This window comes from Lemur catta, chromosome 16 (assembly GCF_020740605.2).
Source record: "Lemur catta isolate mLemCat1 chromosome 16, mLemCat1.pri, whole genome shotgun sequence".
NCBI lineage: Eukaryota > Metazoa > Chordata > Mammalia > Primates > Lemuridae > Lemur > Lemur catta.
In genome coordinates, this window is record NC_059143.1 from 41,333,361 (window position 1) to 41,358,467 (window position 25,107).

The window sequence follows — 25,107 nt, forward strand, 5'->3', positions numbered from 1 at the left end:
GACATGATGTTTAGGGAACTGAACCACAATTGAAGAGCAGGAGATGAGACTGGAAAGCTAGAAATAGATCAAGTCACCCTCTTCTTGAAGCCAGTGAAGAACCATTTCACTCTCTTAAGAAAGACAAACATTCAAATTTACATTTTAGAAAAATAACTTTTTGATCATGTAGAAGATGAACGAAAATAGGGTCAAACCAGAGACAATGGAATACAAACTAAATTATGGAAAATTAAAGTCAACATGAAAATAAAGATGGCTTAAATAAGAAGGTAAGAACCTACTTCCACTGTGACAAGGGCAATGCAGGGAAGCATAAGGAATACAACATAGGTTTATATCTGGGGGCAAGGAGCCCCCATACAGGGAGTGCTCATCTAATTAGTTTCTATTTCTCAGACATAAACTTATGTGGTAGGGAAAAAAGTAAGGAAGGCAGGTCAAGGATGAACAAAAGGATCAAACAGTAGTTAACAGCTCAACTCAGCAGTGGAGCTAATCCAAGAGTTCTACGATTTTCCTTAGTACGCTTGGCAGCCCACAAAGAAGAACAGAGAAAAGAGGTGAGTATATATATCCAAAGGACAGAAGTCAAAGAAACTGAAAGCTATAAAAAGAAAAGGAAGAAGTGATCATTGGGGAAGGAGAGACATAAACAATGAGATGGGAACGAGAAAAACAAACAAGAGCAGGCATAAATAGTGATAGTACCCACACGCTTTAACTTAAGCATTCAATTACCTGTTCATCACAGTCAGATTCCAAGAAGCTCAGGTCTTTTCGTAAACAGTTGTCAAATCCATGCTCATCACTTTCATTAAGACATTCACAACCAGCTTTGTTAATAAAAGGCATTAAATCCATCTGAAGAAAATTAAATCAAAATTTCAGGCAAAGCATTTAGAATTGGTAAAAAAATGTTAATAAAAATTTAACTCTGTGATCCTCTCTAAATTAGGCAATTTTAAAGAAAACTTTGCTTTTAAAATAGTTCCTAAAACTTTTGTAACTGTCTTTTCGTTTGACTTTCTGAACGTCCACCACTAATTATTAATTAAAGCCAAACCTAGTCTTGGCCTACTCGATAAGGCATCAGAAACAAGTCTTTAAGTGAGATTATAACATATTGACATATATTTTTTATAGCAGTGTTTTACAATAGAAAATATGCAAATTAATGTATCTGTAAGATCCAAAGAAGTGCTATTTCCCTCTTCTGGCAGCCATGGACTCTTTAAACCTATAACCATTGAAGAGGTTAGATTTAAGATGAGTAACAAATAGGAACTCAAAATTTTTTTATTATGAAAAATTTTAAACATACATAAATAGAATAATATAGTAAACCCCATGTACCCAGCACCCCCAGCTACAATCATTATCAACTCACAGCCAATCTTGTTTCACCTTTACCCAAACGTATCCTAACCCTCCTAATTATTCTAAAGCAGATCTTAGATAGCTTTTCATTTCATTTTTGAACATTTCAGTTTGAGTTTCTAAGACATAAGAATTTTCTTAAAAAAGAACACATGCTAAATATCATTATTAAAACTAAAACAATAACACTTTAATACTATTAAATATCAGTGTTCAAATTTCCTTAACTGTCTCATAAATGTTTTAGAGTTGAAATGGTAACTTAGAATAAAGATCTCACAAAAGCATAAAAGTATATGGCTAATACATCTCTTAAATCTCTTTTAATCTATAGTCACTTAAGCTTGTAGATTTCTTAATACTTTGGCTTATACTTCCATACTTGCAATACAATGTCAAAGAGTTGTGGTGTTAGTGGTCATGCTCGTCTTGTTTCTGACTTTAGTAGAAATGCCTGTAAGTGTTCCCTATTTAGATTTAATTGAATGCTTTAGGAGTAAATGGGTGCTGAATTTTGTGAAATGCCTTTTCTGCATATTTGGAGATCATGATTTTCCTCCTTAGCTCTACTGATGTGGCAGATTATATAAGTGAACTTTCTAACATTAAACATTTCTTGCATGCTTGAAATAAACCCAATTTTGTTCATGATGGTCTTTTAATGTACTACTGAATTACTGAATTTTTTTTAGTGAAACGATATTTAGAATGTTTACACCAATATTCATAATCAATACTAACCAGCTACTATCCAGTAGCTTTCTTTACTGGTGCATACTTTGTCAGATTCTGGGACCAATGTCATATTTATTTCAAAATGAAATTTAGAAGTTTTGTGTTTTATTTATGGTCTTAAGTAGTAAGTAGTTGCAGTAACACTATTACCCGATCTTTAAAGATTTGGCAATATTTACTTGTGCAGTCATATGGGCTTTTATGGAAGAAATCCTTTACTATTTCCTCTATTTCTTTATGGTGATTGGCCTATTTAGGTGTTCTGCTTCTAACGGGGGTTTGGTAAATTATAATTTTCTAGAAAAGTATCCATTTCATCTACTAAACAGGGATTATTTTTAAAGTTTACCAAGTATTAGATTATCAGACCCATGTCCTATCACAAAAGTTCTTCATTATTTTTATAAAGACACTAATACATATGTACATAGTTCTGAAAGACTGAAGAAAACATTTTTACATGTCAAATAAATATCAAAATGTTAATAATCATTAGTATACACTTCTAATTATTCACAGAATACCCTCAACGCTTTTCAAAGCCAAAATGTTATACTAAATGTATTATTTAGGGTACCATATTTAGCCAATTCAAAAAGAGAGGAGGGAAGAAACAAAGGCTACAGGAGCAAAGTTCTACTGTAGTAGAATCATTCTGAGCATCGTGAACATTTGCCTTAAAACAGCAGTTTTGACAAAATCTTTTAAGTGTTTATGTCTTCCATCTTACCTAGATGCCACTTCAATACTATATCTAAGATTAAGACCCCAGGGATGAAGACATTACAGTCAGACTTCCAGTACCTTAATGATGAAAATAAGCTAAGTGGATAAATTCTTTAAAAAAATTATTTTTATTAATTGCAGAGCACACAAAACAAGTACCACATTTAAACAGCTGCATTAAAGTATTTTTTTTTCTTTTTCTTTTTTTTTCTGTGCTGTGTCCTATAAAGTATTTTCTTATACAACACTGTCTGGGACAAACTGCCATTACATTGGATATTTGAGATAATTGTGAACTGCCATACTCTGCAAACATTTGGTAAGAACTAATTGTCACTACCTATGTAATCAACTTGCCAAATATGAGGAAAGAATCATAAGAAAGCAATCAGATAAATCCAAATTGTGTGAGTCTATAAAACAGTCCAGACAGACTTGCACTGTTCAATGAGATAGCCATTAGCTGCATGTGGCAATTTAAAATTAAATTAAAATTAGATAAAATTAAAAATTCAGTTCCTCAATTGCACTAGTCATATAACTAATGTTCAACAGACACATGTGCCTAGTAACTACCATATTATTAGACTGGCACTGGATTAGACTTTCAAAAAGCACAATCATAAAAGAAAAAAAAAGCAGAGAAAAGTTTCCAGACTAAACATGAAAGAGAGCTGACAACTTAATACAGTGCATGATTCTTAATTTGATCCTACTATATGGGGAAGGACATTTTGGTAATAATTAAGACAATCTGAATGTAGGAAATTAGAGATATTGTATCAGTATTCAATTTGTTGGAGTGATAACAGTATCTTGGTTATATAGGAAAATATTCTTGTCCTTAGGAACTATATGCTTAAATATTTAAAGATGAACTATCACAATATACATCATGTACTTATAAATGATTCTGCAAAAGATAAAAGTAAATAGAATAAAAACAGCCAAATATTTACAATCGATGACCACAGGTGAGGGGTATACATGGTCTGTTATACTATTCTGTGGACTTTTTTAAAAAAATAAGTTTCATTCTGTTTTGTTGGGAGGGAAGAAAATCCAACATAAGAAACATAGGAGTTAGCAAAACCTTTCCAAGTTCGTGGCTCAGGAAAGGTTTGTCTTCTTACTGCACAAATTCAGGTTATATAATAAAGTTTGATTTTATTTTGATGAATGTTGACAAATTTGTAGACTAAAACCCATAGTTCAGAGGTCTAGTATGTTGAAATACACTAACAAGCCTAAAGATTCAGAAGACAAACCAGCATAAGTTCATTTCAAGAGTGGCAAGGATTCAAACTTTTAGAGAGAGGAAGACTTGATTTAGTGGGCATGGGGATGGGGGGCAGCTATGTGAAGCTGTATTATGTATGATCTACTCTTAGCAAATGTGGGTGAGAAAAGATATAATGTTTTAAATTTTTCCAAACTTCAATAAACATTTTTAAAAACTAAAAGTTCTTATGCATAGTAGGGTGACTACAATTAATAATTTATTATTTATTTCAAAATAGCTAGAAGGAAATGTTCTCAACACCAAGAAATAATAAATGTCTGACATGATGGATATCCCAAATCACTTCTCCTGATTTGGTCATCACACAGCATATGCATGTTATCAAAATACATATGTACCCCATAAATATGCACAATTATTATCAACAAAAAGTCACAGGCTATCACACACTCACTTCTGAATAATAATCTATTATGATTTTCTACCTTTTCAGTATCATACCTACATCTTTTGCAATATCTTAAACCCCCTAAACAGATACACATAGTTCTCTTTTTAAATTAGAGTGAATTCAAATTACTCACTCTTAAGAATTTTTAAAAGATTTCTCATACTTTCTTAATTTGGCCCCAGTCAAATCAAGAGTTTTAAAACAAAAGGATGTATAAAATCAATAATTACATAGCCTCTGGGTGTTAAAAAAAATAATGACTGAAACTCTTTATTCCAAAAAATCCACAATTTTATAAAAGATTGTCAACATATTTCTGCAATGCTTATAGTTAAATCTACTTAAGGCAAAGGTTTTCATCAAGTGACTCTTACTCCCATCAGGCTTCTACCTGTGTTCTAAGAACAATGATATTCTTGGGAAGACCTTATCAGTTTTAAATACTTAATAATGCTATAAGATGTAAACAGTTCTAAACTTTAACGTCTTGATGGACACCAGATGGAAAAAAATGTAAATGTTTTTATAACAGCTTTTCATATTTTATCCATAACATTTGCATGAAAGCTAAATTTTTATTTCTTAAAACTTCACATTTTCCTGCTTGTTTCCTACCTGAGGCCAAAACATTGATATCATTCTTAGCTGATGTATAAAGTATCCCTGTAGCTAAGCATCAAGACTGCTGTGCTCGTAACACATTTTCATGCAAAGACCCTCAGTAATAAAGGAAAAAAATGCAAAGATGCAAATGCAATAGTTTACATGCTAAATAATTTCCAAAATTTTCCAAAAGGTGCCACAACCCTGACTTAAATGACATGTCCATTCTTTCTAGTTGGATATAACAACTTCTAATTATAGGTCTATTTTAAATAAATACTAATTGTACTTCCCTAACTTTAATTAATGCCAGTGTCACATTATGACACTTTTTGACACCCCACTACCTATATATAAAAAGAATCTATTAACTATACTGTCATTTCTCTTTATCCAACATGAATTTAAAGGACTTACAGAAAGGATTTGTAGCCCCAAGACACAGATCTGCTTAATATATTTGATATATAGTGTTTAATATATTAGCTTTAATGTGAGGTAACATTTTTAAAAAATTCATTCTTTGATCTGCCAGTGCAATAACTTTTTAACCAGAAAAATTAAGAAATATGTGTATTTTAGTATGCAGGATTTACCAATTTGTATAAACAAACCTGCTACCATGAAATACTACTTCTGGATTTTGATTCCTTCCTGAATAGCTCTCAAATGATAAAGATGCTGCATTATAACTATTCATACTATGTAGTTTTCAAACACTATTCTTTAAGTTCTTAAGTCCTCAGGTTGTTATTTAGAATGATAACTTACTCTTAAAACTTAGGATAACACATGTGACACTAAAGTCACATTTGATTCTAAAAAACAAAATAATTAGACCTTTTCTTAAACATAGAGTACCAGAAAAGAGGGATACATTTAAAAAGATAAGAGAAAACTATAGGAAGTGAGTGGCAGCAAAGGGAGTTCAGTATATAATGGTGGTAACTAAAATTTACAAGTCAGGCGGGGAGTGGTGTGGCTCATGCCCATAATCCCAGCACTTTGGGAGGCTGAGGTGGGAGGATCACTTGAGCCAGGAGTTCAAGACCAACCTGGGCAACATAGCAAGACCCCATCTCTACAAAAATTTTTTTAAAAAATAGCTGGGCATGGTGGCACAAGCCTGTAGTCCTTGTTACTCAGTAGGCTGGGCAAGAGGACTGCTTGAGCCCAGGAGTTCAAGGCTGCAGTGAGCTATGATCTTGCCACTGCACTCCAGCCTGGGCAATAGAGCCAGACTCTGTCTCAAAAAAATAAATAAATGAAATTTACAAAATAAAATAAAATTTATAAGTTATTTTACATAATTATCAAACAGCAGAAAATTTTTCCAATGCACATTTCTTCACTTTTTATGAAAAAAAGTATAAAACAAGCACTTAAAAATGGCTATCAAAATCGTTCAAAAAGCAGATAAAAAACAAATGGCAAAGAAAATTAGAAAAAATTTAGAAAAAATGGGTTATGATATTACGATTAACACATACACACAACAAAACTCAACAGTCAGCTAATAAATTCAGTTTGAAAGTTCTTATTTGAAAGCATTCTGAACTAATAAGAGAAAAAAACATGAAAACATAATCAATTTCATTTTAACCAAATAATGACAGGTATAAAATATCATGATTTCACTTTTTAGTCTACATACATAGCCTTTTGGAATGTCTGTGTCCTCATTGCTTCCAGGGTCATTTTCTAAGTGCTGCTTGATTTTTTCTTCTAATCCCACAGCATCTGCTCCTTGATATTGATCAATTCTTACTTTGTTTCGGAAAAACAAAAACGTAGGTGTTGCAGATATATTATTGGTGGCAGCTGTTCCCTAGAATTGGCAAGTTAGACAGTATTATGAATTAAATCTTAAACCATTCTGAATATTCATTCTATACCTTTATGGAAGTTAAATATCACAAGCATGAACTAAATACATAAAATACTGTATTCTCAATTGTTATTTAAGAAAAAGCAGGCCTATTCCTAAGAGAGTTCCTATTGAGGCATAGATATATTTCCTTTATACCCACAATGAATATCCCCTACATTTTTATCAGTTTTACTGGTAAATACTCCATCCCATATAACAACTAGCTTCCAATATAGAAACTGCGCTTTATACTAGACAGCTTTCTCACAATTACAGAGTATTTCTCAGGAGTAACCAAGAAGGGTATTGATAAGTCAACACAAACCACTGCAATTAGGAAAAAGCATACATCTGAAAAACAGTAGCCAGTCTGCCAGTGAAAACTAGGTAGTATTTTCTGTACTGCAACCCTCACCCAATTTTTACTCTTACAGAAATAACATCTGGTCATCCATCAAATTCTGCCCTAGATCCACAATTTAATGAGACTAACTACTGAATGGAAATTACCTAATAACCATTGAGTATTCTGGTTTAAACTTTTCATGACAAGTATAAACAATAAAGTAAATGTGTCACCTTACATATTCATATACTATGAAAAGGCACAGCTATCTTGTTTAAAGAAAAAGAATGTAAAGATAACACAAGAATGTCTTCTCTAAGCCTCATAATTGAAAAAACTATGATTGACCTTTTAGAAAAGTGTTATCCAAAAGAAATATAATGTAAGACACATGTGAGCTACACACGCAATTTTAAATTTTCTAGTATTTGGCCTGGCATGGCGGCTCACACCTGTAATCCCAGTACTTTGGGAGGTTGAGACAGGAGGACTGCTTGAGTTTTGGAGTTTGAGAACAGCCTGGGCAACAAATAAGACCCCATCTCTAAAAAAAATTAAAAAAATTAGCCAGGTGTGGTGGTACATGCCTATAGTCCTGGGTACTTGGGAGGCAAAGGAGGAAGATTGCTTGAGCCCAGGAGTTTGAGGCTGCAGTGAGCTATAATGACGCCACTGCATTCTAGCCCAGGCAACAGAGCAAGACACTGTCTCACACACACTGCTGCCCTCTTAAAAAAAAAAAGTTTCTAGTAAAAAGAATGATTAAAATCAATTTTAGTAATACTAATGAACCTAATACATGCATTTTCAACATAACCAACATAGAAAGATAATGCAATATTTTACATTTTTTCTTTCATATTAAGACCTTAAAATCTGATGTGTATTTTATACTTTCAGCCTATCTCAATTTGGATTTGCCACATTTACAGTGCTCAGTGACCACATGTAGCTCCTGGCTACCATAACAGCCAGCAAAGCTACAGAAGAAAGTATTTTCAGATAAGAGATAGTGAATTTAAACTAAGGGCTAGTGATGCAGTCCAATAACATGTGACATAAGTACTGAAACATAAACATGTAATGAAGGGTTCACACCAAATCACCAAACTACTAACAAACTACATAATATTTTAAAACTTTTTCCACATTCAGAAATGTAACAAAGATCACATTTCTACATATGCAAATATAAAACTGTGACATACCATTTCACCTAAGTAATCTGGGCAATTTACCTATAACAGTGTGGCTAATCAACATTTTAAAGTTTCTGCTCAGTATGTAGCTTTGGAGATAAGATTATAAACCAATCAATTCAAAACAAACTATTACCAAGAATTCCTTGCCATGGCTCTACAATCAGCCAATGGCTCAGTAATATAAGATATAATTCTAAAGTTGCAAAAGATAAACAAAGAAAGTAAAACACAGAACTGCCAGGTGACCTATTAGTTAAACGTCACATTAATTTTATATCAGAAGGATATTAATACAAACCTGAAGCAATTAATAATGTGCTACCCTTCTTAACTAATGTAGCCATGACATCTGTAATAATCATGTCAACATAACACCTTCCTATCTTCAAAGGAATAAATACTATGTGCATAAAGACATAAATGAAGGATATTAATGTTAGATTTCAAAATGATCTGAAAGTAAATTAAAAAGAAAAAAAGGACTCCTCTCCCTTACTTGACACTGATGTACATCTACTTCCAAGAAAACAGCCTGTGGATATTTATTACTCATAGAACTGAATGCTGGGGCAATCCTCAAACATGGTCCGCACCTGTGAAAATGAGAAAAGAGACATTAAGTAAAATAACACCAAAGATTACACTAATTTAAACTCTAAAACATTTTTCAATTAAAACATAAAACACACACTGATACTCCTGGCTTTCAATTGTCCAGTCTTTTCCACTGGGTTATTTATATACACTTGTATCAAAACCACACTGCATTAATAAGTACACATATTATTAACATATTAAGTCAGGCTGGGCGCAGTGGCTCATGCCTGTAATCCTAGCACTCTGGGAGGCCGAGGCAGGAGGATTGCTTGAGCTCAGGAGTTCGAGACCCGTCTCTACTTAAAATAGAAAAATTAGCCAGGCGTCATGGTATGTGCCTATAGTCCCAGCTACTCTAGAAGCTGAGGCAGGAGGATTGCTTGAGAGCAGGAGTTTGAGGCTGCAGTGACCTACGTTGCACTCTACCTAGGGTGATAGAGTCAAACTCTGTCTCCAAAAAAAAAAAAAAAACAAAAACCAACCAAACAAACAAAAAAAAAAACAGTAAAAAAATACATATAATTTTAATATATTTTAATTTTAATGTTATATATAATTTATATGTATATAAAGTCTTCATGTCTGATAGTGTTAAGTCTTCCATCCTTGTTCTCATTGAGAGAAATTAAAGAAAACCTAAACAAATGGCAGGAATATGCTATGCCTATGGATTGGAAAACTCAGTGCTGCCAAGATATCAGTTCTCAATTTGATCTTTAACATGGATATAAAATCCCAGCAGGTTTTATTGTATAAAGTTACAAATTTAAATTGTAAAATTAATAGGGAAATACCAAGGAGACCCCAAGCCATTTTGAGAATCAAAGCTGAAGAAAATACGTTACCAGATATTAAGAACTATTACAAAACTTTATTAATTAGGAGTACATAGTACTGGTACAAGGATAAACAAACATGTAAAAAGAACAGTCCAGAAACAGCCCCACCCCACATACAGTATGCTGATTTATGAAAAACTTGACACAGCAGTGCAGTGGGGAAAGGGCAGTCTTTTCAATAACTAGTGCTGGATCAAATGGATGGTCATATATGAAAAAAATGCATCTTGTCCCCTACCTTATACCATACCAAAAAAAACCAATTCCAGGTGGATTGTAGAGCTAAATGTAAAAGGTAAAACAATAAGGGTTTTAGGAAAAGATACAGAACACACTTTCAAATACTTGAACTATGCAAAAATTTATTAAACAGAACACAAAACGCACTAAACCAAATGAAAAGGATTATCATATTAGAATATATTTTATAAACTAGATGATATTAAAATCTTTTATTTGTCAAATAATGCCATTAAAAGAGTGGGAAAAAAACATTTACAAAACAAAACATATCAAAGGATTTACACCTCTAATATGTAAAGAACTCCTAGAAATCATTAACAAGACTGAGACCCAGGCCTGGCGCAGTGGCTCATGCCTGTAATCCTAGCACTCTGGGAGGCCAAGGTGGGAGGATCGCTCAAGGTCAGGAGTTTGAGACCAGCCTAAACAAGAGTGAGACCCCGTCTCTACTAAAAAATAGAAAGAAATTATCTAAACAACTAAAAATACATAGAAAAAGTGAGCTGGGCAAGGTGGCGTATTCCTGTAGTCCCAGCTACTTGGGAGGCTGAGGCAGGAGGATCAGTTGAGCCCAGGAGTTTGAGGTTGCTGTGAGCTAGGCTGATGCCATGGCACTCTAGCCTAGGCAACAGAGTGAGACTCTGTCTCAAAAAAAAAAAAAAAAAAAGATTGAGACCCAAAAGAAAAATGGATAAACTCTTGAATAGGTACTTGACAAATGAGGTTATCCAGTCAATAAATAAGTAAATAGTCAAAAACTTTCTATGAAGTAGAAAAGGCATTCTACTTCATTAGTCACTAAGGAAACCAGGGAAGTGCAAATTAAAACCAACTCTACCAAAATAGTTAAAATAAGAAAATAAGAATGAAGTATTGTCAAGAATGTGGAGCAACTAAACTTTTATATACTGTTAGTGACAGTACACGCTGGTATAACCATTTTGGGGGAAAAAAAACGAACTGTGGTAAAGCTAGATCTATAGGAATTCCTGGGAGATACACCCAACAGAAATGTTCAACTTAAGGCATTTGAAAAAATATTAGTAGTAGTAATATTTCTAATAGTCAAAAACTAGAAATTAACCAAATTCTTATCAATAGAATGGGTAAATTAATTATGGTCATTCACATAATGAAACTATGTAGAATAAGGAAGTTCAATGTAACATGTTTATAATAGTAAAAAGTTAGAGATAATCTCAATGGCAATCAATGAAAAAATAGTTTTAAAAGTTATAACACATCCACACCAGGGGATAATTTGTAGTGTTTGGGAAAAGAGATCTCCTGATAAAATATTCTCCATGATCACACTTTAAAACTATGTATATATGTAAATGTATACTAAAAAGTTAGGCAGAGCTGAGCATGTAGTCTCAGCTACTTGGGAGGCTGAGGCCAGAGGATCACTTGAGCTCAGGAATTCAAGGTTGCACTGACCTATGATCACGCCAGTGAATAGCTACTGCACTCCAGCCTGGGCAACATAGCAAGATCACATCTCAAAAAAGGGGGCAGGGGGGTGGAGGTGGGAAACACATAGAAAAAACAAACAAAAGAAAGTCTGGCAGGACATAATAAACAGTTACCATTAATTACTTCTGCAAAGTGGGACTGGAAAAGGAAGAGAGCTTAGGGAAGACTTTTAAGTATCCTAATTCTGCATCCTTTGCTTTTTCATGATGGCAGGTATTTTTATTTAAAAATATTTAAATAAGTTAACAGTAGAGAATTTAACACTAACTGCATTTAAACAGGTGTCACAAATGACACAGGTATTTATGCTGTAATACAACATACTCACTCCTGAAAACCACCCTTCTGCAAAAGCATTCACTCAAAATAAAAGGATTTATGGGAAAAATAAGATTGAGGCAAACCACTTGAAACCAATGTAACTGTAACAGGATCACTAAGGAAAAAAAACAGTAACTAGGACTCAGGAAATAGATGGACATCGAAGCAGGTGGTTCAGATCTGGAGGCTACCTTAGGGGATAATTTGAATGAACAAAAACCATCAAGTGGAAATTATGCTTACAGGTGTTCTGACAATGCAGATGGAAGTGGCAATCTGAGCCAGTGGAGCTGTCATTAAGGTAGGGACAGGAGGAAATGCAATGATGAAAATGAACCCTTCTGGGGAACAAGTGCTAGTTGCTGGTGCTGATACTTAATTTTAATAAACTTTCTGAAAATAAACACAAAAGGGAATTCATCTGTGTGGCTCAGAGCTTTTCTCCTTCCAGCCAAAGGTCTTATTTCTATTTTTGATCTTCACTACCTAGGAAAAATCACATATGAACCAACAAAACTTCCACGTTATAATGATATCAACTCTCTATTCACCAACCACGAATGCATTAATTGATGTTAAAGAAACACATCTTGTAGCTGAACAGACTAAAATAACGATTACCTTGCAAATAACTGTTTCCTTTCAAGACATAACCTTATTTAGATCCTTAGTTTAATTAGCCAATATAGGTTGAAACTTTAGTCAAAAGTCAAAATAAGTCATTGAGCAGAGAAGCACAAACATATACAGCAGCATATTTTCACAATACAATCATTCAAATAAATTGATGTTATTTAAATAAGATGTTTACATTCCTTAACATTAACATGCAAGGGTAAACAAATTTCCATTAGCTGAGATCATGAACAAGTCACCTGATTTCTCTGTATAAAATGAGGACTAGATTCTCCAAAGATCTTTCCCAGCTCTAAAGTATTATGCACCTAGTTTCACAATTATACTTTTTTGATTGGCAGCCCTTAGAACAATACAGGATTTTGACCTTGTTGTAAATGAGTTCAGAGATCATCTAGTTCAGAAGTTTAGAAATGAACAAAAACCTACTCTGAACATTCTCTTTGGCTGAAAGTTTATCTTTTCAGCCCAATATACAAAATGGATATGTAAGAAGGATTTTGACCTTATGCTTTTTGAGAGAAAGAGAATACAGCAGGCAAACCCTTAGCCTTCTACAATACATAAAGAACTAAACCCACAGAACTGAAAGTTTAAAACTGATGTAACCTAACACAATTACCTGGTAAGAACTGAAGAACAGAAAAGTTAAATAACATGCCCCAGACAAAAAACCCTAGTTAGTGACACGGCTACAACCAGAATAGTCAATTCCTAAAGCTTTCTTTGAAAGCACTACATTAGGTTCTTATTAATAAATAAGATTTTTCTTTACAGTCATCATATAAATTCTATTTCATGAACTTGCTAACTGTTCCTATTTGCTACAGTAGCCAGTGTTCTATCTTGAACAATAACTTATATAAACACATACAGCTGGTAAATGGATAAAGGAAATGTGTTTTCTAAAGCCATAGTTAAAAGATTTTTTTTTTCCTGCATAGTATAACTTTAAAATAAGCAATTTCAACAGTTCATTTCTCCATCAGCTAGGAAACACGTCCTGAGGTTGACATATCTATCAAGGACAGTAACTACCATGGCTTCCAGTGCTTTGATGAAACCTCAAATATGTGGCCTTCTAGAGCATTTGTTGTATCCCTGGGGGATGCAGCTCTCTATAAGTTCATTGTGGCTGAACCAAGATAGAAGGCATATGTAGATTTCTACAGAAATTATGATTCCATGAAAGATTTTGAGGAGATGAGGAAGACTGGTATCTTTCAGAGTGCCAAGTGATTCTGAAATATTAACACAAAGAGTTTCTTTGGGTTGAAATACATAGAAGTTTGTCACTGACCTGTGTTCCTGAGCTATGAAACATGAATATGTGGGTTAAGGAATAGTTCCTCTTGATAACAAAAAATTAACAAATACTGTGGGGAAAAAAAAACAAGCAATTTTGAAATACTGTATTTACTAGTGGGCAGACATAATTATTAATATAACTGGTCCTATTACTTACATAAAATAGCTAGCATTCACTGGGCACCTACTACATGTTATGCATGCACAAAATCCTTAAACTCACGTCACCATATTTAAGCTTTATAACTTCCAAGAACAACTGAGTACTAAGTTAGAATTTGATCTAACAGTGATCTACACAGTGCCTTTCATTGTTATTTCTAAATTAATCACCAAAATTAAACTATTTATATGCTTTTGAAGGGCAGCCAGACAGACTACAATACTGTATGATTCTATTTGTATAAAGTACAAATCTAGGCAAACCTAATCTGTAGTGTTTGAACTCAAGAGTAATGCGAAGAAGCCAGGAAGCTGAGGAGAGATTGGGGTGCTGGTAATGATCTTATTTCTTGCATATTTTTGTATACATGTTTATAGTTCAATAAAAAGTTTACTTAAACAAAAGCTTCAACATGCCTCTCTCTTACAGCTACCTACTTCATTCACTATCTGCCTGGTTCCCACAAACTACTGGGCCTGCTAACTCTGTAATTCCATAAACCACCTTCAGTCCATGGCAATCTTGCAATATGTAATTAATGTTATGCAATTAATGTATTATTTGGACAAGCTCTAATAACTATCAGAATTCAATATCCTAATATACACTGACATCCTTCCAGGATGGTAACAATAACACCTAACCAACTACAAATGCCCGCTTTAAGAAAACTGAGTATGTGGTAACCATTATCTACAAAAATAAAACATTCATTAATTCAAGATTAAAATCACTCATACTGTTTAATGGGGGAGAAATGTATATTCTTTTAACAGTTTACCCACAAACCTTAACAACAAAACTGTCAGTGCTTATAACAATCGAGACGTATCTGGGCATATTTAAGAAGAAACAATTTGGAGACTCCTGTTTTAAAAATATTACTACAATATATAATTCACATATGTATATAATTTCATTCTCTAAACAATATGGATAAGTTACAAGTTATTAGTCCCATTTTATAGGTAGGAATAATAATACCAGAGTGAAGGGAATTCCAAAGAGAGCTATAGTTAAATCATTCAAGGCAACATGTATAAAAAATGGTCAGGTTCTGTGCAGATACAGAGATGAACCTGCATTTTCTTTCTCCTTAGGCTGGAAAGAGCGAGAACAGCATTTTACAATTCAAACAGTGCATTCACCAATGAGACCTTAAACAAGTTATTTAACATCTCTGTGACTCCATTTCCTCAATTGTAAAATGGGGATAATTTTTAGGGTTATTCTGAGGATCGAATGAGTCAATCTAAGTGCTTAAACAAGCCCCTCACACAGACTAAGCAATATATAAGTGCTGATTATTTCAATCCTTAAACAATACTCTGAACGGGTGGGGTGGCTCATGCTTATGTTAGGTAGATAACAAGGGACTCCGGGATTCTGGGTCTCCTAGGGATGAAAAGTGGGTGTCTTGCCTTGTTGCAATTGCCCCACCTGGGAAGGTGGTCAAGGGTAGACCCCAGGCCCCCATCTTGGTCACCGCCCCACCTTAATCCCTTCCTGAGCAACTGCCATACCTAGGCAGGTCAGGGGATGGGGGATACCCTATGAATCTGTCAATCAGCTGCAAAACAATGCAGAGGACTCTAGCCCAGGGGCCAAGCAGCATACAGTCCAGAGAGTGACCTAGAACCCACATGTGTAGTAGTCACGCAAGCCCAACTGTCCAATCAAAGTGGTTCCCACAGGGAGGTCCCAATCCAGGCACTATAAAGTAAGGTGCAGACCATAACCAGGCATTTTTTTTTTTGTCCTTCTTTTGCTCTCCCTTTGCTGTCACAATGGGTCCAGTCATCATCTGTGGCATATGTATCACACTCCGTAAACCTATACCTTGCTCTTGCTCTATAATCCTGTATTTATCTCCTCAATAAACCTCATTTTCGTGCTTGCCTTACTTTGGTGCATCTGGTCATTCTTTGGCCACAAGCGCCAAGCGCCCTAACAACCGACATTTCAGGCTGAAACCTGACACTTATAATCCCAGCTACCTGAAAGGCTGAGGTGGGAGGATCCCTTGAGCCCAGGAGGCTATAGAGAGCTATGATCATAACACTGCACTCCAGCCTGGAGGAAAAAAAAATACCCTGGAGAAGGGTGCCAATACCATTCAACGGGGAAAACACAGTTGTCAACCAGTGGTGCTGGAATAACTGGATAACCACATGCCAGAGAATGAACTGGACCCTACCTCACACCATATAACAAAATCAACTGTATTAAAAGAGATCAAACATCTAAACTTAAGAGCTAAAATTATAAAACTCCTTTAGATGGAAACATAGGAGGAAATCTTCATTGGATCTCACAATTTCTTGAATATGATAACAAAAGCACAGGCAACAAAAGAATACATAAATTGGACTTCATCAAAATTTAAAAATAGTGCATCAAAGAACACCATCAAGAAAGTGAAAACGCAACTCACATAATGAAAAAAAAATTTGCAAATTATATATGCTAATGAATTAATATCCAGAATATATAAACAACTCCTACAACTGAACAACACAGAAACCAACCACCTAATTCAAAAATGGACAAAAGACTTGAATAGACATTTCTCCAAAGAAAACACACAAATGACCAATACGTACATGGAAAGATGCTCAACAACCTTAGAGAAATGCAAATCAAAAACACAATGAGATTGCTTGATAGCTATTCAGATGGCTATTATCAAAAAAAATGGAAGATAGGTGTTGGCTAGGATGTGGAGAAAGTGGAACCCTCCTACATTCCTGGTGGGAATGTAAAATGGTACAGCCACCATGAAAAACAGTCTGCTAGTTCCTCAAATAGTTAAACATAGAATTACGACACAATTCAGCAATTCCTCTCCTAGGTATGGACCCAAAAGAATTAAAAGCGGAAACTCAGAAAGAGATCCCAGTAAAGTAGTGTCCATAGCAGCATTATTCACAATAGCCAAGGGTGGACACAACCTGAGTGCTCATTCACACATGAATAAACAAAATATGGTATATACATACAAAGAAATATTTTACACAGCCATAAAGAGGAATGAAATTTTGATACATGATACAATAAGGATGAACCTTGAAAACATTATGCTAAATGAAATAAGTCAAAAACAAAAGTACAAATATTGTTATTATTTCACTTGTATGAGGTGCCTAAAATCGGCAAATTCATAGAGACAGAAAGTAGAGTAGTGGTTACCCAGGAGGCAGGTGGGAAGGGGCAAGTTATTGTTTAACGCTGTGGTCCCCAACCCCTGGTCCAAGGACTGGTACCAGTCTGTGGCCTGTTGGGAACCAGGCAGCACAAGAGGTCGGAGAGCAAGAGAAGCTTCAGCTGTATTTACAGCCTCTCTCTGTCACTTGCATCACCTCCTGAGCTTCACCACCTGTACAATCAGCGGCAGCATTAGATTCTGCCATTATGGTGAGTTATATAATTATTTCATTATATATTACAATGTAATAATAAATAAAGGGCACAATAAATGTAAAGTGTTTGAATCATCCTGAAACCATCTCTCCTCCCCCAATCTGTGGAAAAATCGTCTTCATGTCACCGGTCACTGGTGCCAAAAAGGTTGGGTGGGGACTGCTGGTTTAATGGGTACAGTTTTGGCCCTCTGGAGAAGTGGGGATAGGGAGATTGTGTATAATGGATGCAGAGTTTCTGTCTGGGATGATGAAAAAGTTCTAGGAAATAGTGGTGATGGTAGCACAACATAATGAATGTACAGTCATCTCTTGGTATCCAAGGAGGACTGGTTCCAGGACTTCCAATGCTACCAAATTGTGCATATGCCCACAATGGCATAGTATTTGGGATACTAGGCATAGTAGGCATTTAGCCTACTTTAAATACTCTCTAGAACACTTATAATACCTAATACAACGTAAATGCTATGTAAATAGTTGTTGTATTGTTTAGGTAATAACTACAAGATGCTATGTAAATAGTTGTTGTATGGTACTGTTTAGGTAATACAGGGAATAAAGACAAGGAAAAAAGTCTGTACATGGTCAGTACAAATGCAATTTTTTTCCCCCAAATATTTTCGATCCACAGTTGATTGAATCCATAGGCACAGAACTGAGGGATACAGAGAGCTGACTATACTTAATACTAATGATTTGTATACCTAAAAATGGTTAAAATGGTCAATTTTATGTTACATCTATTTTTCTGGAGAGCCACTGAAGAGTCTTAAAAAGGAGAATAACAATCTATTTAATACATATTGCTTTAACAAAATTAATTTAGACTGAGGGTAGATAAGGTATGGAGGTTGCAAATAAGAAATAAGGCTTGAAACAGGGTTGGAAAAGAAGTGAAATAGGTGCTGGCGAAAACTATGCCCCTAGCCTAAAATGGGACAGTATTAACTCTGATCTACCAGGTTTCTTACAGGATTTTACTGGATATAGTTGTTTGCGGGTCTAATGCTGACCCCCATATATGTAAATCTGGGGTCCTGTTGACAATGAGTTCAGATGGGAACACATTAATGCCTAACATGTTCAAGAAACTTTAAAGGCAAATACAATCTGACCAGATTTATAAATGTAACCTAAATATGCTTTTGAACTTACAAGTTCTCTAAATCCAAATGTTAATTTTCCGCAAGTTTTTACAAAAATACAATTTTCATTCCATTAGAGTATCTTTTTAAATGTAAATAACACAGTTCTTTATCAGTCAATGTCTGTGATTATACCTTAATGACATCACACCATTAATGGAAAAGAGTTTCCTTGGTAGCAAAGTTTCCCCACTTTTCTCACTTCAATCAATAAATTATTAATCATCTATCATCTCTCCCTCTGCTATGGTAAGGGGGAAAATATATCATAACAATATAATCATCTATCCTCTGCAATTTAATAAATGTGAAAGTTCACATATAATATCAATACACTAACCCACCCTATTAAATCCAATATACTGTCTTTTCAACTCTGTTTAAGAGAAACTAGGTCCAAGAATAAGTCCCAATTTGTTTTCACCTCTGTCTGCACCCCTGAATCTGCTAATATTATCCAATCCTAATGCCACCATTTATATACCCAAAATTTACTGAATCATGTGCTAGGATTTACATTTTTTGCTCTGAGATTCAAAATATTGCCTTAATTTCTACAGTTACTTGGACAACAGAGCATGTTACATAAACAGTCGTATCAGTAGTAGGCTGCTACAAGTTGGCATATACGTAAATAGCGCCAGGGAGTCATGGTAAATCAGGTGGAGACCTCCAATCCTTCTAACCAGGTACCTACATACACAAGGGGAGATCTGTAAAAACACACTCGCGGAAATTTTGGTTTTCAATGCTGAGTTCCAACATATCGCTCTCACAAAACGTATAGCTCTGCGACCTATACATTTTGTTGGTTTGTTGTACCAAAAACAGCTAACATGTTTCAAGATCCCTGTTCTCTTAAATCACCAAATGAAAAACGGGGTCTGGTCAAACTCAGACGTCTGTCTACCTGTCCACCTGTGATATACCGTATACGTACCGTAATTTGTGTAATCAGATACAATAGCATACACGGGGGAGCCTAAGCTACAAAATTACTAACCAAAGGAGGAACAAATAGGTTAAAAAAATTAAAAAGCATCCTGACCTAACTAACTTAATTCAAAATGCATTCGCAGAAATTTAGGACTAAGCATTACGCAAGTAAGTTGGACAGCCCCATCTGAATCATCTAAAAGCTTTACAAAGATGTAGGTGGTGAAAATAATCAAACTGTTCCCTAAATTGAGCTTTCAGAGATCCTAAGATGCAAATGACAGCAGGCTCCCAGAAAGAAGGGGTCAGGAGCAAACAGAGGAGTCTGTGGGAGACACCCACAGACAGGAAGGAATAGGGGGCAGGCCACCCCCAAGAGCAGAGTTCGTCTGAGAATTCAAGAAGGGCAGATGGGGATCTCCTGAACTGGGCGAAGGGAGCCGGTCAGGCCTCCGTGCCCGCGAGGGAGCCCCCTGTGCATAAATGGGGGCTCACAACCGAGAGCTGAGGCCTAATTCTGGCAGCGGCCTGGGAGTTCGGCCAGCGGCGGACACTCTGGAGCAGGAGAAAGCAAGGGAACCTGGACCGGGAGAGAGTGAAAGGAAAGCACGGAAAGGCAGACGGGGCCGCCGGGGCTCGGGCTTGGCCTCACCCTCTCATGGTGAACTTGACCACGGTGAGTCTCGAGCCCGCGCCGCTGAGCTCTGGCTGGAAATCCGGGTCGCTCCCGACCGGCTTCACTCCCACCATCCTCACAGAGAGCCAGGTAGGGCGGCTGAGACGCCACTGGCTTCGAAATTGAAGGCGAAGACGACCCGGGAGAGGAAGGAGAGAAGCTCAGGAATGCTAAGGCCTGCACAGAGGAGGTGGCGACAGCAGCGTCTCCTAACCCGGACTCTCAGTGCCGAGTCACGCCAGGGAGCGGAGCGGCCGAGGAGGCGGGGATGAGAGGGGGGAGGGGAAAGGCGAGGAAAAGGAAGATGAGCAGGACCCAGCAGCCACCGCGCGGCAGGGCCGCCGGCGCTTGCGCGCCTCGACGTCATTTCCGCGCCGTCCGCTTTTGCTCCCGTCGCCCAATCCTAAAACGCGAAGCGTAGTCCCACCCACGACTGAGTTTCCTCGCGCTACCTTGAGCGGCGCAGGCGCAGATGTATAGCGGTCACAAGTGCAGGCGCAGACTGCGCTTCAAACGTTTCTGTATTCCTCCGCGTTTGCTAGGCCGCCCGCCGCTCCACCTCCGGCTTTTACCGAGTTTTTTGGGTTAGGACAGCGAAAAGGGGCCTTCTTTTTCCCCGGGGTTGATGGTTGCTGCCTAAAGTCAGAAGGCCCGCTCGGGAAGTACTTTGAGGGTGGTCTTGTCCTGAATTCCGAGCGGGTCATTGCGCACAAGTAAAATAGACTTTAGGAACGTTTATTTACAGATCTCATTATATCTCTCTGTGCAGTCGTTCAGAAAGTATCGTGTACCTGTCTTTAGGTTTTGCCCAAAAAGATAAAGGCATCATCCCTAATTTAGGAAGTTCACAGTCTAGTGACAGACGCAAACAACAGTTACAGTAACAAAGAAGTTTGAATAGGAAGCGGTGGAGACAAATGAGATGGGAGCGTGGAGCCGGGTAAACTTGCTGGGAATGTGAGCCCGGAGTTCAACCTTGAAAAGGAAGGAGTTAGATAGATGGTGAGAGATAATAGGGAAATTCCAAGCAAAGGTGTTAGCAGGTGCAAATACATGGGTTGAGAGGGCAGATAATAAGAATAGGTGATATTTAACACATTATGTTCCAGGCAAGATACAAGCTCTCTTTATATACTACCGCATTTACTTCTCACAACAACCCTGTGAAGTAGGTTCTGTTAATTATTTCAAGTCGAAGCAGGCTTTTCAAAATATCAGGCTAGTTTACAAATTATTTGGACTTAGCTGGGGAGATGAAATTTGAGAGGACGGTAGAGGTCAGATCATGACTAAGGCATTTTGATTTTATCATGAAGGCAGTGGAAAAATCACAGCAAGGCAATTCTGTGATTATAAGTGTCTTTAGAAAAAGCTGTAAGGTAGCAATGAGGAGGATGGAAGGCAGTGAGATCAGTTAAGGGGGCTACGGTGGTACTCCAGGAACTAAATTAGGAGAGCAGCTGCAGTGGAAGTGAAGAGGAAGGAACGTATTTGAGAAACAATTAGAAGATTAAAACCACTAAACCGTTGGTTTAGTGACCAGTTGGACCAATTTAGTGAGATGACAGAGAAAGGAGGTCTAGGATAACTCAAATATTTCAATCATAGCTTTTTTTTAATGAGTTAAGCTGCCTGTAGGACATCTGCGTGAAGTGTACAGTAGATAGTGGGAAGGATGGGTCTGAAACTAAAGAAAAAGGAGTAGGATAAAGTTACAGATTTGGAAGTCATCAGATTGGGTGATAGTTGAAGCCCAAGAAGTGTGAAAAGAGAAGGCTAAAAGTGCTGCAGAAACAAAATAATTATTCTTAACTGTACCCAGCCAGACGAGAGGCACAGTAATTATATTCCTTTCTCATGTAATATCAGCATAATGTAATGGCTTTCATAGACAAATAAAAATTCCCATAATGAATCTTTGTTACTTATAATTTATGGCAGTAACCTCTCTGAACTTCAGCTTCCTTGTCTGTGAGAATTAGATTAATAACACCTGCTTTCTAGGATTATGAGGGTTAAAGGTTATAGTGGATAATGTACATAAAGAGCCAAAACAGAAGGTACTCAATAAAAGATGTTTATAAACAATGATGTATTACTCAGCTAGGGCTGCTGTAACAGCAGAACACCACACACTGGGTGGCTTAAACAGCAGAAGTTTATTTGTCACAGTTCCAGAAACGGGAAGTCCAAAATCAAGGTGCTGGCAGGTTGGTTTCTCTTGAGGCCCCTCTCTTGGACTTTTAATTGCATGCTTTCTCACTGTGTCTTCACATGGCCTTTTCTCTGTGCACACATGTATGGACACACACATACACAAAGTACTGGTGTCTTCCTCTTCTCATAAGGATGCCAGAGACTATCTTCTCTTGTCTCTTTAGGCTTGAGAGTAGAAATCATTGCTGGCTGTTGGTGGCATGAGGGTATTGAGAAACTCTGGCCTGGCCACCTAGTCTACTGATGCTAGTGCAGACCTCACCAGACAAGAGAATCCTGACTTGGGCACTTCACATATGTGGCAGAGACAGGGGCCACTATAATCCCAAGGCAGGTACCCATAGGAAGCAGAGGTACTTGGAAGTCATAATTCCTACATGGACTTCCATGCTTATAGCATGAACTACCTCCAGCCACCTAGCACTAACCTAACTGGTAAGCCCAGACACTATCAACTAATTAGGAACACCCAGAGACTTCACTTTCCTAATACTAATAGAACTCTTTTGGTTTGAAAAACACTACCATTTTTCTCCTCCCCTACTCTTACCACCCAGAGCATAGTTGTGTGGTGTATCCAGTTCCCATCTCTACAGTAAACCTTTTCTACTCACTACTCAATCCTTGATGTATTTGTCTTTATTTTCTCTTTAACATCATCATCACTTTTTGATTCTCCAAAACTTTATCCACAGGTTTATTAATAGTCCCCTTACTAAATTATCCTCAATTACCCACTTTGTGCTTTTTCCTTTTGTGACTTTGCCTGATACAAAAATTTGAAAAATGGTTCAACACCTGGGAAATTGGAGGTTGGAAGATTAATATAGCAAGCTGCAGATAAATACATGAGAGTTGCCAGCATAGAAGTCATAGTTGATACCACTAAAGTAGGTGAGTTCATCAGGAAATGTACAGAAAAGCAAAAAGTTACAACAGAAATTTAAAGACAACCACAAATAGGGAGTACAATGAGAAGAGTTAGAAAAGAAGTAGAGAGGCAGGAGGAAAATCACAAAAGTTAAGGGTCAAAGACCAAAAGGTTGAAGACTGAGAAACGCTTTGGAATGTAGGAAAAGAGTCATTGGTTATTACTCAAGCAACCACTACCATTCGATGAAGTAAGACTGGAATCAGCTCACTGACAACCACAACAAATTGTTCAGGGCCTCCAGTGTGTCTGGCACTGGGTGAATACTCAGAAGTTAAAGGTGATTATTACATGTTCCTGTCCTTGGGGACACACACTCTTGTGAGAACTCCTCACAACCTGGAGATACAAGCAAGGTGATGGTTATTGGCCCTACTCTACTGATGAAAAGGCTGACATTCAGGTAAGTGTGTAATTGATTCAGAGCTATACAATTAAGCATCTGTGTAGCCTTCTCTGGGTCGCACTCGGCATTTTATAGAAATGAACTTTATATATGTGCATGGAAACATTTAGCAGATGATATCACAAGGTCAGAAGGCACAGGTGGGGGAAAAATCCTACACAAAAATTCTATAAAGAAGGTTCAGATAGGTAAAACAAAAATAGGCTAGGCATGGTGGCACATGCCTGCAGTCCCAGCTACTCCAGAGGCTGAGACAGGAGGATCCTTTGAGACCAGGAGTTCAAGACCAGCCTGGGCAAAAAAAGCAAGACCCCACCTCTTAAAAAAAGAAAATATTCACAGTTAACTAGTTCCCCTATGTTATTTAACTAATGCTTAATTTCATTAACTAAATTAAACTTTTTGGTGGATGAGATTTTCCCAAAACCCCATTTCCTAGAATTTCCATGAAAATTTTAGAAAAATCTTGGAGACTCAAAAACCTCTGCAAGGATTACTTATGATTATTCTTAGCAGCATGGGAAACACTCTTTCCATTCCTGAGATTAACATATTCAGAGATGCCAAACATGCTGCATATATACAGTCACAAACTGCCCCCGCCCCACAACTCCTTACTTGTTCATGGCAGGAACTGGATGCCATGGTTTCCCAAGGCATCTAGCTTCAGCCTCAGAATTCCATTCAGCATCACTCACTATGAGGGTCAGCACTCTAGATGAAACCTATTTGCCATTCTCATGCTTTTCTATGAAATTCATAGTTCTTATACTGTAGTAAGTTCCTCAAAAATGTAGGTTCCCACTTTCATACCTAGAGATTCTGAGTCAGTAGAGAAGGAGTGTGGACCGGAAATCTGAATTTTAATAAGCACCCAGGGCAGCTGATGCGAGGGATCCACATTTTGAGGAACACTATTTGATGATAACTAGTCTAGCATACACATAACATTTAAAATGCATTTAATATACAGAAAGTACTGTGATAATGCTTTGAAACACCTCTCCTCTGAGAACATCTGAAGCGCAGTAAGACACTTCTACAAATATGAGTTAAAAATAAGTGCCATAGCAAAAGTTCAGATTTAGTCCTATTGTGAAAAGGAAAAACAAAGTCAGTTTCTGATTTTTGAAAAACAAAAGCAAGAAAACAATGAGGGAAAGAACATTTCTTCTACACTCATAAATTCCACTGAGATATAATATACCTCTTTAAATAACTGAATTTGTATTTGT

The 25,107-nt window shown here is 36.7% G+C and overlaps 1 protein-coding gene across 3 annotated transcripts in view; it reads right to left on the reverse strand.

The window, feature by feature from the left end:
• The window catches only part of TXNL1 (thioredoxin like 1), a 37,569-nt gene extending 12,720 nt beyond the window's left edge, over positions 1-24,849 (reverse strand). Inside the window, exons 1-4 of one of the 3 annotated variants that reach the window (XM_045527267.1) lie at positions 24,491-24,849; positions 9,053-9,149; positions 6,793-6,966; positions 742-864 (exon numbers count right to left, since the gene is read on the reverse strand). In XM_045527267.1, coding sequence (XP_045383223.1) covers positions 742-864; positions 6,793-6,966; positions 9,053-9,149; positions 24,491-24,498 — 402 coding nt within the window. In that variant the 5' untranslated portion in view covers positions 24,499-24,849. Of the gene's footprint in view, positions 1-741; positions 865-6,792; positions 6,967-9,052; positions 9,150-20,294; positions 20,657-24,490 lie in introns of those variants that run through there. The other 2 variants (XM_045527265.1, XM_045527266.1) reach the window with 2 other exon arrangements.
• Between the last annotated feature and the right edge of the window lie 258 nt (positions 24,850-25,107).